Source organism: Teleopsis dalmanni, chromosome 1 (genome assembly GCF_002237135.1).
Source record: "Teleopsis dalmanni isolate 2A chromosome 1, ASM223713v2, whole genome shotgun sequence".
Lineage (NCBI taxonomy): Eukaryota > Metazoa > Arthropoda > Insecta > Diptera > Diopsidae > Teleopsis > Teleopsis dalmanni.
The window spans coordinates 163,533,813-163,549,297 of NC_051846.1; the positions used below are offsets into that span (position 1 = coordinate 163,533,813).

Consider the following 15,485-nt stretch of genomic DNA (forward strand, 5'->3'; position numbering starts at 1 on the left):
AGCCTTGAACATGTAAATTAATCTAGTATAAAACACAATTCGTAAGTCAATACTTTTGCATTATAAATCATATAACTTTTAGTGTTCGAATTCTTAAATTCAATTTCGTAAATCGTTTATAAATATAAATTAATGTCCACATTTTTTTAAATATATTTTTCTGAAGAAGTAATAGTACTATCGTAATTAGTACTATTAGAGTACACCCAACCATCATTGGGTGTTGTTGCAATCTTACTCTGCTCTAATACAAGTATTTTTTGAATTTAGCAACTAATGATGAATAATTTTTGATCATTTAGGTAACCTGATTTAACATACCTCAGATTTAAAGATAATACTTAAATTGATTGTTAATATGGATGTTAAGAATTACTAATATGTTTTTAAATCTTTTAGATCTGGTTTAATGAGCATTTAATGTTATAATTACATATGTTTTGGATCTAAAAGAGTATGGCTTCCAAAACATTGCTATTATTAGAATGTTTGTATTAGTTCCAACCTATGAGTTTTACGTATGTGTTTTAAATTTTGCCGGGCTTTAGGTCGTGCTATTATTACAATAATAAAAAATTATTTTATGATCATTTCCGGCATATAATAATAATAAAAAAAAACAGCTATTTACCATTTATACAATTTTATTTTTTTGAAACTATTCTCATTTATGATCTATACAATTTTGTATCCCTTCTAACGATTTGTCATAACGTTTTTTTAATGCATTCAAATCACTTGCCAAATATGGTTTTTGAAAGCATGAACGGATTCCTTAACCAACCAAAATTCATTGCATACTAAATCAGAATTATATGACGGATGCACATTAATTCAAAGTTTTGAGTGCTCAGTCACTCGTTTATGCCGAAATATGACAACTAAAACGTGGTGAGAAATTATATGTTAACTCTTTTAATGGCAAAGTTACCCCAGTTTTTCTGCAAAAACAGATGGTCTGTTAGTGTGCTTTAAATGAAAACAACATTTGGTGTATTTTGTTCATCATAAACCACCAATATTATTAGCTTCTATATAATTCCAGAATAATTTTTTGCACCAATCGACACAAAATTTTTCAAATTATGTGAAATCAAAAAGGACTATAGACTAGACTATATATATGTCTATAGTTTACTTAATATTGCTAGACGATTTTATATTCATAAACATGATGATATTCATGTTTTCTAGCATCAACGTTTCACTGTTGCAAAGGATACAGCTTTATCGCTGTTCAAATATGAACATTTATTTAATGTCGCCACAATATATGTCATCGTAGTTTATTTAGGCACATATGTCGTAGAAAATGTATATAAACGGATAAATAATTGAAATAAACCAGTACCTTATAACTACTCATATAGTGCGTTTTATTCAAGAAGTACACTTATTTATAGTCCATTTAGCCTTAAAATATTAATAGTGGCAGTTCAAAAAGAACTCATTTAAATATATAAAATTATTTTAATAAACAAAAACAAAATCCTAAGTTTTCCTCCACCAGTAGTAAGAGACTTAAAAGGATATATATAATCTATTCTTCCAATAATTCTTGAAAGAAATAAAAATTTTTGCGGTCAACTGACAATATATACTGAATTTGGTAGTGATTAAAATTATCAAACTATTCTGCAGAAATGTCGATTGGTGACTAAAAGTACTTTATATATATAGTATCATATATGGTACCATTATGTATATAGCTAATATATATAGCCTTCATACACTATATATAAGTATATCAATTTTCTTAGTTTGGCAACATACTAGGATTTTTACCCTTATATCATTTATACAACTATAATTTTATATTAGTGACATTTTAAATAAAAATAAAATTTTTATATATTTATCATAACAAACATAGCCACAACGCTCTGCATGGTAACGTATTCGGAATACGTATTTAATACATTACTTCCAATATTTCTTATCAAGTACGAGAACATACTATATAACATATATAAGATATAACACAATACATCATCATATTTTTTTACATCCATTTTTTAATATGTATGTTATTATATATTAATATTTTAATCTCGTTTAAGAACTTCCTTTCATTATTAATTTTAATTCTATTAAATTATAAGTCTCCATGGTTGGTTTGGTTGGCCTCAAACCTTTCACTTTTGCCCAAATAGTACATAGGGGCCATTTTGTTACCATACTACCGAATATGAGTTTCTACGGATTAATATCAACCGCTGTAATGGGTGAAGTAAACGATTTTGGGAAGGTCTATATTTAAGATATCCGCCGGACTTTGTCTTAAAAGCTCTGGGGATTTACAAAGAGCTTTTTCTATTTGACCTTACCTTGCAGTTGTTGGAGGTGATCCAATTTTTCGAGATTGAATCCCTTTTATATGAACTTACAGCTTCTATATTCTTAGCTGAAGGTAATGCAATTTTTCGATATAGGTGCCTACTGTTTTTCTTAAATTTTTATATTAATATTTTTTAATATTTATTAATATTAATACTTTTAATTAAATATTTTTGTTAATGCTCTTAATGTCTGTACATAACTTGTCACTTCCTAGTTATTTTCAAACTTTATTAAAATTAATAATTAAAAACATTAATAAAAGTTTTTATTAATACCTCTAATATTTAGAAATTCCCATATAGTTTTAAAATTTAAGTAATGGTTTATACATATTTATTTTCATTATTTATTATATGTATTTATGTTAAAGACATTTGCTGATGCTAAAGCAGATAATTACCTTTCTTTTTTTTAAACTTACTTTAGCCCTAGTAATTAGTATACCAACGGTGTGGTCTGTACTCCTCTATTTAAAAAAATAACCATAATTACGTCACTTCTACTGTATTCATAGGGCAGTATGAATATGGGCTTGGTTTCTTAATTAAGATCGCTCTATGAACCTTAAAGCTTTTAACTAAATAAATTGATTTTCATGTGGACCCAACATGACCTTGTCTATTCAGACTTTCATTTGCAACTTCACAGATGTTAACAAAAAAAATTTTAACATTTTTAACTTTGCAAATTTCTTATAGTCTCATCTTCTGCAGAATTGTGTAATACTTACTAGTTAATTATACAGTCTTGCTCCACTTTAACACCTCATATTTTAATGACGCCTGCCTGGCATTCCCAAATCCACAACCAAACACAATACCGAAAAAAGAATGGCCAATTTCGCACCAATGTTACCAACACATTTCCGGGCGAATCTCATTATCAACTCAACTATGTACACAAACGGAACAACAACAAAATCCCAATTTGCAATTCAAATTTCTATGAAGTAATGGAAAATGCAGGTTTGTTTTTATTACAACATTTGTAATATTAGATAAATATTTCATTATTGGCACAAATGAAATCATTGTGCAGCATCAATCGAAAACAAAAGATTAAAATTAAATACAAATCAAAAAATAAAAAATAAATTTCAAATAAAAACAATAACAAAAAAGGTACAAACTTGAACAAACTTATGAATAAACAAATCGAAATGAAACAACAACAATAATAAAAAACAAATTATAAATTAAAATAAAAAAGTAATCAAAATGAATTATGTGAAGATACATAATCAGGCCACAAACGTAATATGAGGCCGTCTACCAATTAAAGACTAACAAGTCCCCATGGGAAAAAAATTCGTTTCGAAATGTATGTTAAGAGGCTTTGGAACGCTATGATTATTAAAACTAATCAGTTCTGCATCTATTAACGATGCAACACTCGCTGTCATTGCGATTGCATGTTAATTACGGAAATGAACTTTACCGCCAGCAGGTCGAAGACGGGTTGAGCGTGGCCTTCTTGGCGGCAAGTAGGCGTTATTAGCTCTTGTTGGAACATTTGCTTCTTGCAAGCTTACATCCTTCTGATCGTTAAAAATTTTAACTGTCTGTATATGATTTTCGGCACCATTGTGTGAGCTTTTGCTGACTACTTTTACAATGCGGTGATCACCCATAGGTGTTTCCTTGCTGACCCCAAGAATTTTAATGGTTTTTACTCCCGCATTATCTGAAGTTTCAAGTACCTTCAATGTTTTTACTTGACTGGAATTAAGAATCTGTACTGTACGGACTTTACCTCTTCCGTGTTGTGAGACGGACGCAGATTTAACTGGCAACAAAACTGTTTTTTGTACCAATGGCCTTGAGACAGCAGCTGCAGAAGAATGTTGGCGTACATCATATGGCATCAACTGTCGTAAAGATTGTTGTGCTCTATTATTAAGTTGCTGGTTAGCAATTTGGCTAACAGATTGATGCGTTTGAGCTACTGTGTTAGTTGCATATGACATTGAAGGCGCATAATATTGTGGGCGTGTTGTGGGCTCACGATACATGGGTGCTACTTCTATGGGCTGTTGTACTTGCAAAGAAGTCGGTGGTCCATATTTAGCAAAAGGCATTCTGGGTTGTGTGAACTGAGCAGCACCATATCGTTGGTAAGGTTGCACAGCTATCATATAACTGCTCAAGCTATGTATTTGTGAATTGGAAGCTGGAACTGCCGATACTGATGCTGGCGGTGAGTTTTTATAAGGTGGCAAATAATCTGGACCTTTGAAGCGTCGACCTGAGACTGTAGTCGATATATGTTGTTGTGTCTGCAATTTGTATTGTGGTGGTTGCACTTGTCTTTGCTGTTGCGCACTTACCAAATTATTAAAAATGTTGCGCACATTGTATAGTGAAGGTTGTTGTACTGATACCGCCGGACTTTGATACGCGGATTGTGTTGAGGCAGTTGAAACTGCAGCTCCAGAATTGGTATGTGGTGGCAAATAACCATTTGCTTGATATGCCGACGTACTAACTCCAACAGCGCGTTGTTGCTGATGTTGTAGAGTGCTTGAATAGTGAGCTTGTGGTTGAACATGGTTCTGTACGTTCTGTTCTGGCTCATGTTCATCTGGTAGAGTGTGCAACTCTGCAATAGCAGCTTCAGCATTATTTGGTTTCACAAAATCATAACCTAGTGGTAGTGTAGCTGGTGGTGCTGCAGGTGCTTCAGCAAACTGAGTTGAGGCATGCGATGAAATGGCCTGTTGTTGTATATTTTGTATTTGTTTCTGTTCGGGATTATCGAAATCATAACCAGGAGGCAAATACCCTGAAGCTGTTGTTGCTGGAGCAACACTGTGTTGAGTACGTTGCTCACCATTGTAATTTTGTTGTGATGCACTCGTTGTTGATACATGTGGTGGCAAGTAATCAGGAGCACGATAAGCAGTATTCACCTGTGCGATATTTTGTATTGATGAGACGTGATTATGCTGTTGATGTTGAACATGTTCTGTATGTGGAGGCAAATAGCTGGGTCCTTTAAAATGAGCTGAAGCAATATTTTGTTGATGTTGTACTGTATGTTGCACTTGTTGCTGATAGTTTTGTTGTTGACCATGTGATAATTGCTGTTGAGCAATCGCTGTATGTGGTGGTAAATATCCAGGCGCTCTATATGCCTGTGCAGTTGGTTGGCCTACAACGGCTTGTGGTGCATGTGCATGTTGTTGAACGCCTACTATGGACGATTCTTTATTAGGCGGTAAATAGTCAGGAGCTTTGAAATGTGTTTGCTGTGTAACCACTGCATGCTGATCATGTTGATGAGTTTGAACTTGACTTTGTTGTTGGTTTTGTTGATGTACTACTTGTTCTTGATGCGGTGGTAAATAACCCGGTGTTTGCTGGGAAGATACTATGTGCTCATGATGTTGGTGTTGAACTTGGTTTTGTTGTTGGTGTTGATGTTGATGATGATGATGGTGATGTACTACTTTCTCCTGATATGGTGCCAAATAACCTGGTGTTTGCTGGCTGCTCACTGTGTGCTGTTGATGTAATTGCTGGTGTACTACTTGTTCCTGATGTGGTGGTAAATAACCTGATGCTTGCTGGCTACTCACTATCTGCTCGTGATGATGTTGTTGTACTCGTCCTTGTTGCTGATGCACTGCTTGCTCTTGATGTGGTGGCAAATAATCTGGTGCTTGAAAATGATCACCACCTTGATTGTAATTTTCGTTATGCACCTGTGCATTCACTGATGTGCCCTGATAGGGAGGCAAGTAGCCTGCTTCTTCATAAGTTTCTTCCACATTCAAATTATTAGCTTCATTTTCATTCTTTTGAAAATCATGTTTATAATTTGAGGGAAATGGTACTGGTATATTCGGTTCCGGAAGCGATACTGGCGCTGGTGAGGCAACTGGAGCTGAAACTGAAACTTGACTTGAAACTGGTATGGAAGCTAAAACTGGTGCTTCGTGGTGAATATCAGGTGTATTTTCTATAATCGTTATTTGTTCGCCATCCGTCACTTGACCTGCAGCCAAGCCCAAAAATGAAACATCTAAATGATCATCAGCTAAATGATCATCAGCTAAATGATCACCTTGATGTATATGTTGTATGTGTATCTCTTGAGCTGGTGGTAAATATTCACGTGAACCTAAGTCATTGTTACTTTCACCTGATGATCCCGTATAATGATTGTGTACTTCAAACACCTGATATTGTGAATGACCAAAATTAGTGTTATCGTAATTTTGATTAATTGACACTTCCTGCGCAGATGGTGGTAAATACTCTCGTTGACTATTTGCAAAATTTTTTCCTTTACCACCGCGTAACGTTAATGAGATATCAGCTAATCCATTTTGTATTAACAATCCAAACAAAAGTAATCCAATTAACTGATGAAAGTACTGAGGATTAGAAAAAAATAATTTTTTCTAATGTTAATCCATAGCTGCTGATATACTCCAATTTTTATAAAATCACTTACCCTCATTTTTATGTTGGTCGTACTTAATCCACTGGTGTCCAACAAGATAATGATGCATCTTACAAGTCTTCGCGCACATTTTATACCCAGTTAAAAATAAAAACAATTTAATTTTATGCTGCTGATTCACACATTTCTTTTTGGTTTCTTTGGCTAATTTGTTGGTATAGTAGACGAGGCGGTAACGTAGTATTCCAACTAATTTGTTTGTTTGATTTTATGTATCCACTGTAATCAATCAGTTCGTTGGTAAAACAAAACTTTTAACGCATGCAGATTATTACCAAAATTTTTTTACTGCCTCCAATCAATTAAACCACACAACAGATGTAACAAAAAAAATGTTGAATATTTGTAATATTTGTATTTCAGCATAAATAGTATATAATTAAATAAATCAATATACATAAATTAAAGATTTGAAAATAAAAAAAAATATTGCAAAAAAAAAAATATTTTATTTATCGTTATAAAAAAATATAAAAAATTACATATATTTTTATAGCATTATAGCATTTTAACGATTAAAAAATATTATGGATTTCCACGATATTAAATAGAAAAAAATTTCATTTGGATAGTTTATAGATCAGCAGGAGTCTCTACTTTAACAAATTTTAAAAATAAAATGTTTTATCTCATATATACGTATATATATATTATATATTCCTAACTAGTATATCTCATACACAAAACTTTTCTCATTGATCAAACCTGAGTTGTAAACACATACTTTCACATAGTTTCGTATTATTTATGCTGACATAATAGTTCTTTGTATTGTATTATTGTATAATATAATAGTTATTATACTGTTATTATTGTATTTCCTTACTTGCTGTTATTCAAATTTTTTTTTTCTTATTTTCATTGCCTCGATATATTTTTAATTCTTAATTGCAACCGACAAGACTATCTTCTCTTAATTTATTGATGAATTGTTTTATTCATCTAAAAATTCTAATGTAGACATCAACTAATATAAAAAAAAAACAAAAGTATTGATTAGACCATTGAATACGTTTGATATGATAAATAACAGACGAGCTATATTTAAAACAAAATTTTAACATACCAAGACCTTAAATAGTGTCTTAAAAGATGATAGAAGTGTCGTTGCCAGAATTTTTCAAAATATTTTGTTACGGTTTTAGGCAGAGGAAATAAATGTAAGAAGGAGAAGAACTGGAGTAAGTTATTACAAGAGAAATCAAGCAAATTTAGGTAGTAAATGGTACACCCAAATACCAACTCATAGCACTAAAATTTGCAGATTATTTAGGCGCTGCAAATGGAAACTAGTTGTTTTAAGGCACTAATATTAGATCGGGAAACGACTTTGTCTTTATCTTTTGATGAGTGTCGAGCAGTGACAGAACAGTTGAGAAATACGTTCCTTTTTCTCCTTAAGCTTACAGGTACGACCATGGTCATGTGTAGAACCTTCTATTCAATCGGCCAAATAACGAAAATTTTAAATAGGCAGTCGGTGTACAATGTAATTCCTTTATGGTATTACAATGACCCGAAATAAACTTCAAGGTTTAAGTCAGTGTTATTTAACGTAAGCATACGTCTCTAAATTATAAGTAATTTTACAGACATTATAAACTTTAAAACAACGATGATAAGTAAATTTTGTCATTTACATACTTACTTCTTTTTATTAATGAGAAAGGTGAAGGGGAAGGTGGAGGATACTTAGAGTTCATCTTTTGTTGTTTGAAAATGAATAAATTTTATGACCGATTTGCTTACATTTCCGAACACTCATTGTGTTGTTACTCAGAAGGCATCAGAAAAACAATGGTCTAAATCAGGGCTGTCCAAAACAAGGCACATGGGCTATTTGCCCCGACGCAAATTACGTTAATTTTCTTTCTGTAACTTTCTCACTTCATTTTCTCCAACGATTTTTATCACTTTTGACAAACACTTCGAGTTACTAATTGTCAAAAGTTACATAAACGAACCCCTGGTCTGGACATCCTGATCTAAATAATACTTCTTTATTATAGAACGTTACAGTTTTTAAGATATATAAGAGGTTTCTTATTGTTTTAAGTAGAATAGATAAAAAAGCGGATGAATATACAAGTCAATTTAAGTATAAAGTAGTATTATATTTCAACATATATGAGTGAGTATATAATAAAAATATATATAATAAGCCTTGCTCGAAGTCAATGATTTCGAGTAGTCTGTTATACTGGGCATAGACTGTCCATAACTCAGTTTCACTTTTCGCGCCATAACGCTACGTCCTTTATATCAGTAATGTTGCTTATTCTTCTTTATAAGGGCTGCAAAACGGTATTTATTTCATTTAACGTTGATTTTCTTCATGTTGTTTTTGGACGACCTCTTCCTCTACTACATTGCGGGTTGTATACCAACACCTATTGACAAATTTCAGTAGCAGCCTTTTGAAGTGCATGCCCGATCCATTCAAATTTTCTTTTGCGAATTTCAAGATTGATATCTCTTATATTTGTTCTGGTCCAAAGGTGTTGATTTGATATTCTGTTTGGCCAGAAAATACACAAAATTCTGCGAAGACATCGGTTGACAAACACTTTCAGCTTGCTTTGTATGTTTACCGTAACGGATGCTTTAAAAATTTTTATCTTGTAAAAGCACCGAGGAGTTTTTTTATTATATTTATCACATCTTGCGCTGTAACTCCATTTTCAGACACAATACTCCCTAGATACTGAAATTCATTTACGCGTTCAATGGTCTCCCTTTCCAATTTCAAAGATTCGTCAATTCGATTGTTTATTCTGACTTCTTTTGTTTTCTGTGCATTGATTTTCAGTCCGACTTTGCAGGACTCTTAAGACAAGTCATTAAGTCTCTACTGCATATGTATATATTTATATGAATATCATTAAATCAAAAGAGTAAAATATATGTAATGTATTTCCCATTAGTTCCTGTCAATATTAACTAAATAAATCCTGTTTTTATTTAGTAGTTAATAAATAAACTTTTACAATCAGTTCAGTACTGTACTATGAAGTTAGCTTATTTTTAAGTTAAAAATAGAAATTAAAAGAAATCAAAAAGATTTGTATAAAATAGACTTTAATAAAGTGATTTATGTCTATCATATATCACTGCTGTTAAGTAATCCAAGCATTTCACTCTCAAATAAATTAATTTAATCGCTTCTGCACAGCTTTGTCGCTTTTATTGTAAATGAAATTAATTCGCTATTAATACTGTTTAAAAGCTATAAACCTAATTGAATCTATGGAGACCGTTTTGCAAAAAAAAAATACATTTGTTTAAATAAAAGCAAAAATTATTATTCATAAGTATTATACATACATACATGAAATGGGGAATATATGTATATTGGAATAATATAAAGAAATTGACAAAGATTTAAAATTTGCATGTCAATTCGTAAATAATCAAATCAACATGTGCAACAATTTGGCCAGCAGCTAAAATTGCCAAAATCAGTTGAAACAAATTAAAAACGAGGGAAGCCAATCAAATCAGATACATTTGTAATTTTATTACAAAAACAAAAGCGTACATATTTGTGAATTTATGATCGCCGCAAAAGCGCCTTAGAGCAAACTAATTGCATAGATTCGTTACCAACAAGGCATTAACGTTTTCAGCTTCAAATATGATATTCATATGATATTCGATATGATATTCATATGTAAAATATAAAAAAAATATTTCAAATTAATAATAAACTTTATGTTAATTTTGACTTTTTCATACATTTTATTACCATATTTATATGCTTTTTATATATTTATATAAAATTGTTTTAAAAAAAATTGTGCAAATTAATGAAATTTATTGCTTTTTAATAGTTTTAGGTTGATTGTTTATTTAACAAGTTATTAGCGTGTGTTTATTATATACAAAATATAATTATATTTAAACTATATTCTCCGTGTTTCCATCTAGAGAGGTATGGACGTCAGGTGGCCCCTTCTTAGATGAGGGCGTAACCATCTTCACTGACGGATCCAAAACAAGTAGTGGTGTAGGTAGTGGAGTTTTCTCAGAGGAATTGAACAAATCTTCCTTCTTTAGGCTTCCAGATCATTGTAGTGTCTTTCAGGCGAAAGTGGTCGCCATCAGGGAAGCTATAGCTTGTTTGAATGTAGATGATATATTTGGCAGGAATATATACATACTATCAGACAGTCAAGCTGCATTAAAGTCCTTGAGTTCGGTCCAATTTACATCTAGGACGGTTCTTGACTGCTACACATCTCTAAACGAAATGTCGACGCAGCTCAATATTTCTCTAATCTGGGTTCCCGGCCATAGGGATATTTTCGGTAATTGCAAAGCAGACGAGTTAGCCAGAAAGGGTGCTTCAGAACCATACTCGGAGCACCTAGACTATCTGGGCATATCGCTAACATCATGTAAACTGATATTGAGTTCTTTCTGCGCTAATACTTTTAATAAAAGATGGGAAGACTCAACGATATGTAGACATCTGTATGCAATCTGGCCACTTTCCGATGAAAGGAAATCGAAAACTCTCATTGAGATGTCCCGCAAGGACATTAGTCTTCTGGTAGGGTTGATTACAGGGCACTGTAAGCTAGGGAACCATGCTAGAAGACTAGGTCTTCCTTTCAACCAAATCTGTCGTAGCTGTGGGGAGGACGATGAGAGCGCATCTCATCTGTTGTGTTTTTGTCCAGCTCTTGCACGTCGGCGATTTAGTACTCTAGGGGCCCCCTTCCTTGAGGACCTGGACCAGTTACAGGATCGGGCTTTAAATAGCATTTTATGCTTCGCAAAAGGTTCTAGGTGGTTTTAAACCCTGAGGTTTCTTTTACTTTCTTTTAGTATTTATATACGGCATCACAATGGGCCAATAGGCCTAAGTGGATCCACTAGGGATCACCGGTATAACCTAACCTAACCTAACTATATTCTCAGAATCAATAGGAATTTTTTGCAATATTAAGTAATTATTTCTTTTAATTTTTTTCTTATTTTTTTGTGCACACACCAATAAATTTTTATTAAAACAAATAAAAAATGTTTATTTATTTGTATGAATTTAATCGTTTTAACATAAGAAACCCCCACTGACTTTATCATTGTAACTTTAATCATAATTAAACCGTACAATATACCATATAATACAAACATAATAACTTAATTTAAATATGATGCGGAATATGTGGAGATTCATTCACTAATAACCTAAAAATAGTTAATTAAATATTTATTCAATATGAAACAAAATAATGTTGAAAAAAAAACAATAAATCAAGGTTATTGTTAATTTAATTTAAAAAAAAACGAAACGTTTAACTGTGAGATTTTTTGAACTCGCTTTTTATGCAATTCAAATGCATTAATTTGCATTAATCAAATTAATAGTTTTAAGCTTCTTTTACACTATATGAGCATGAAAAATTCCTTTCATAGTCTGCAATAAAATCCTAATCGTTTTTATAAAATTAGCAGACCTAAGCTTAAGAGATTATATTAAAATTTCTAGATTTGATATATTTATGATTAATTAAATTTTTTTCTACTAACGAGTGAAACGGAGTTTGTCGAAAGATCATTAATTAACTTAATTTGAGGACTAACAAGATATTTCGTAAAGGTTTCTTGTATTTTTATACATAATTTGTGAATTAACATAAATTGGTAGTAGTATCTTTTACAAATGGCAAAAGTAACACAGTTTAGCTACTTAAATAGTTAAGAGGCGTGTATAATCGAACTAAGTACTCATTTAAGCCATTTTTACTTTATTTATTGTACTAATTTTATTATTACTTTATTAGTTGTAGTTATTATTTAATATTTTATACATAATAATAAATCTTATTCCGCTAAATTATTTAGTTAATTACTTTAGAGTACTTAAGCCAATTTGTAATAGTATAGCAATAGTTAGTATTACTTATGTTATTCATTTTTTTTAAGTCTAGATATATTTCATTATTTATTTTATTACTTTTTTATCTCTTTTAAAGTAAAAATTAACATGCATGTGTGTTTTGCGAAAATATTACATACAATTATACTCAAATCTTTTAAAAAAAGGTATGTTAAATTAAATGCTACCTGTATTATCTTACCTGTGTTATTATCTGAAAAAAATAAATATCGAAGCTCGTTACTCCTAATTATGAATATCCCTTAACACTAACCATTGCTTGGAAATGTTTATACACAATCTAGCTGACTGTGAACGCCGAGAAGTGACAATTGATGAAACATTACTTACACCATTATTACAACAAGTCAGAGAAGGGATAGAGCTAATGAATAGACATAATTATTTCTATTTATTGACATAATGAATTTGTCTATTCATTATTAATGAATCGTGGCATGACAAAATGATATAAAATAAAAACATATTTTATCCAGTATTTTATCTGAAACGCGCGTTCCAAAGCTAGTTTCTGGCTGCGGGCCTGATTTTGAATTTAACAATAATGGCAACTGCTATTTTCAGTAAGAACAAAATAAAAGATGTATATAGACCATTATATAATTTGTAATCCATAGTAGAGTCTATCAATAGCAGCCTAATTTTTACTTTTATATTCAGACGAAAACTTAAAACATTTATGCATTATCTTCTTTCGACAGCATCTACTATTTGGTTCCTGATATGTTAGAATAGCTACAAAGCTAAAAACTGTTTATTAAAAAAAAAATTTTATATATTCAACAGAGTATATATAAAGTATTATATAATAAAAGAGTTATTGAATAAATAAATTAAATATAAGTTAAATCCACTTGATCGAAAACATACCCATATAACTATGTAGTTAATCTGAGAAATGTTGATTAAACATTTTTAAAGACACACCAAAGACAATTTTATAAAATTTCTTCTACTCCTTCTCTTTTTGTTCATCCGACTTATGGTAATTAAGTATTCAGCTGTGGTTTAAATCAAACCTTACCACAACTTAATTAAAGTTAATAAATATCACATGTAAAATAGTTGTGTGGACCACAACTTAATGAAGGTAAATATTCACTTTTTAAAAAATGTGATAAAATATCATTAAGTGAAGACGATGATATTGAACTTATTCTTAATTGATTGGTAATGTTTTTAAACTTTTATACTGATTAGATATAACAAACATATTTATTTATTATTTATATTTATTATAAATAATAATTTATTATAATATTTATTTATAGATTTATTTATGGAATAGCTATATAATTTGTTTTGAATTTTTTATCCAATCGGTAAATTTTTTTATTTTCACGCTGGCAACACTATTATACACATTCTGTCAAAGTTTAACGCATATCGTTCGATTAGATTTTTTTTGGCGTCTATACCAAGAAGTCGAAAAATTTTCGTGTGGCGATTTTTACCTTATGGCCTCTATGGTCTCAAAACGAGTAGAGTTCAAAGAGTTCTTTTTTTCACAAGGTATGATCTATAATATCTATCTCCGAAGATATTACTGTATCTTGTTAAGAACGTTTATATGCTCAGTCGCTTTCGAATATTTAAAAGTTGAGAAGTGTTTAGTTCTCTCAATATATCAAATACTTGGATTGAAACCATATTAAATTAAAAAGTTTATATAGTTTCTTAATATCTTTTTATTTTCATCACTTTTCAATAATTTTCTAAAATTTAAGAAATTTTCCTTTTACTCGCATTTTAACTTATTTTGTTATAACAAAGTTATAGTATATTGATATAACTCATCAATATAATCATAAAAAAAAATTATGATTTTTATGGAGATGTGCACGAATTAAGTAATTATTTTTATTACTGTAAATAAATCTATAGCAAAAAAAAAATTTATTTTAAATCGTTACCCTATAATTTTATCAATTAATTTATGGCACTCGTGCGATTATTTTATTAACCCAATTTCTCTTTGAAGTGTCCTTCACTTCGCATCGACATCATAGATGGCTAAACTGAACTGAACTGAACCTTTCACCAAAATGCATAAATAAATATTTATGAATTTAGACATATTTTATTTGTATTAGTTAATTTTTGCAAAAATGATTTTATTAGTTTATGTAATTTCAGTTATGTTAAATTTCACAAAATAAAATTTATAATAAAAATTGGCATATCAAAAATTAGGTGACAAAAAGATAGGTTTCAGGGTTAATCTTAATATTCCAAATTGGACCCGAAAGCAAAACTAATAATTAACCGTTTAATAGTTCCAGATATTTGCAATAAAAAAAAACAATAAAAATCTCATAGTAACTTAATAGTTTTATTAGTAAATGAAACTTTTGTTCGAAAATTTACAATATCGTGTGAATAAAAATATAATGACTGTTTGTTTGTCATTAACAACATAACTGTTTTACATATCTCTATATGTTTATAAAAATGGTTATAGTTTTAGAGTATTTTTTTGTTTCTTTGCTTATGTATGCAGAAACTATCCAATAGATTTTGATGAAATTTTTATGAAATATTATTATAACGAGAGAGTAGAGACATAAACAACGTTCAGACTAGTTTAGTATCGATCAGTCTGGCAAAGAATACAAAAATGATTTGTTTATTTACATAATAAATTAAATTAAATAAAAACGTTTTTAAATCAATTTTTATAATTGACATTTTCTTGTTACAAACAAGACTTCACTGAAAGGCAAACTAAAGAAGTACTCTGATAAAATTTATAAAGGCAAATAAAAGACAAATT

The 15,485-nt window shown here is 30.4% G+C and overlaps 1 protein-coding gene across 1 annotated transcript; it reads right to left on the minus strand.

The window, feature by feature from the left end:
* Positions 1-3,754: 3,754 nt before the first annotated feature.
* On the minus strand, positions 3,755-6,804 carry LOC119666620 (G-box-binding factor-like). The gene is made up of 2 exons (XM_038075901.1): positions 6,799-6,804; positions 3,755-6,718 (listed from the first exon to the last, which is right to left on the minus strand). Exons 1-2 carry the CDS (start codon positions 6,802-6,804, stop codon positions 3,755-3,757), a joined length of 2,970 nt encoding a protein of 989 aa, XP_037931829.1.
* Between the last annotated feature and the right edge of the window lie 8,681 nt (positions 6,805-15,485).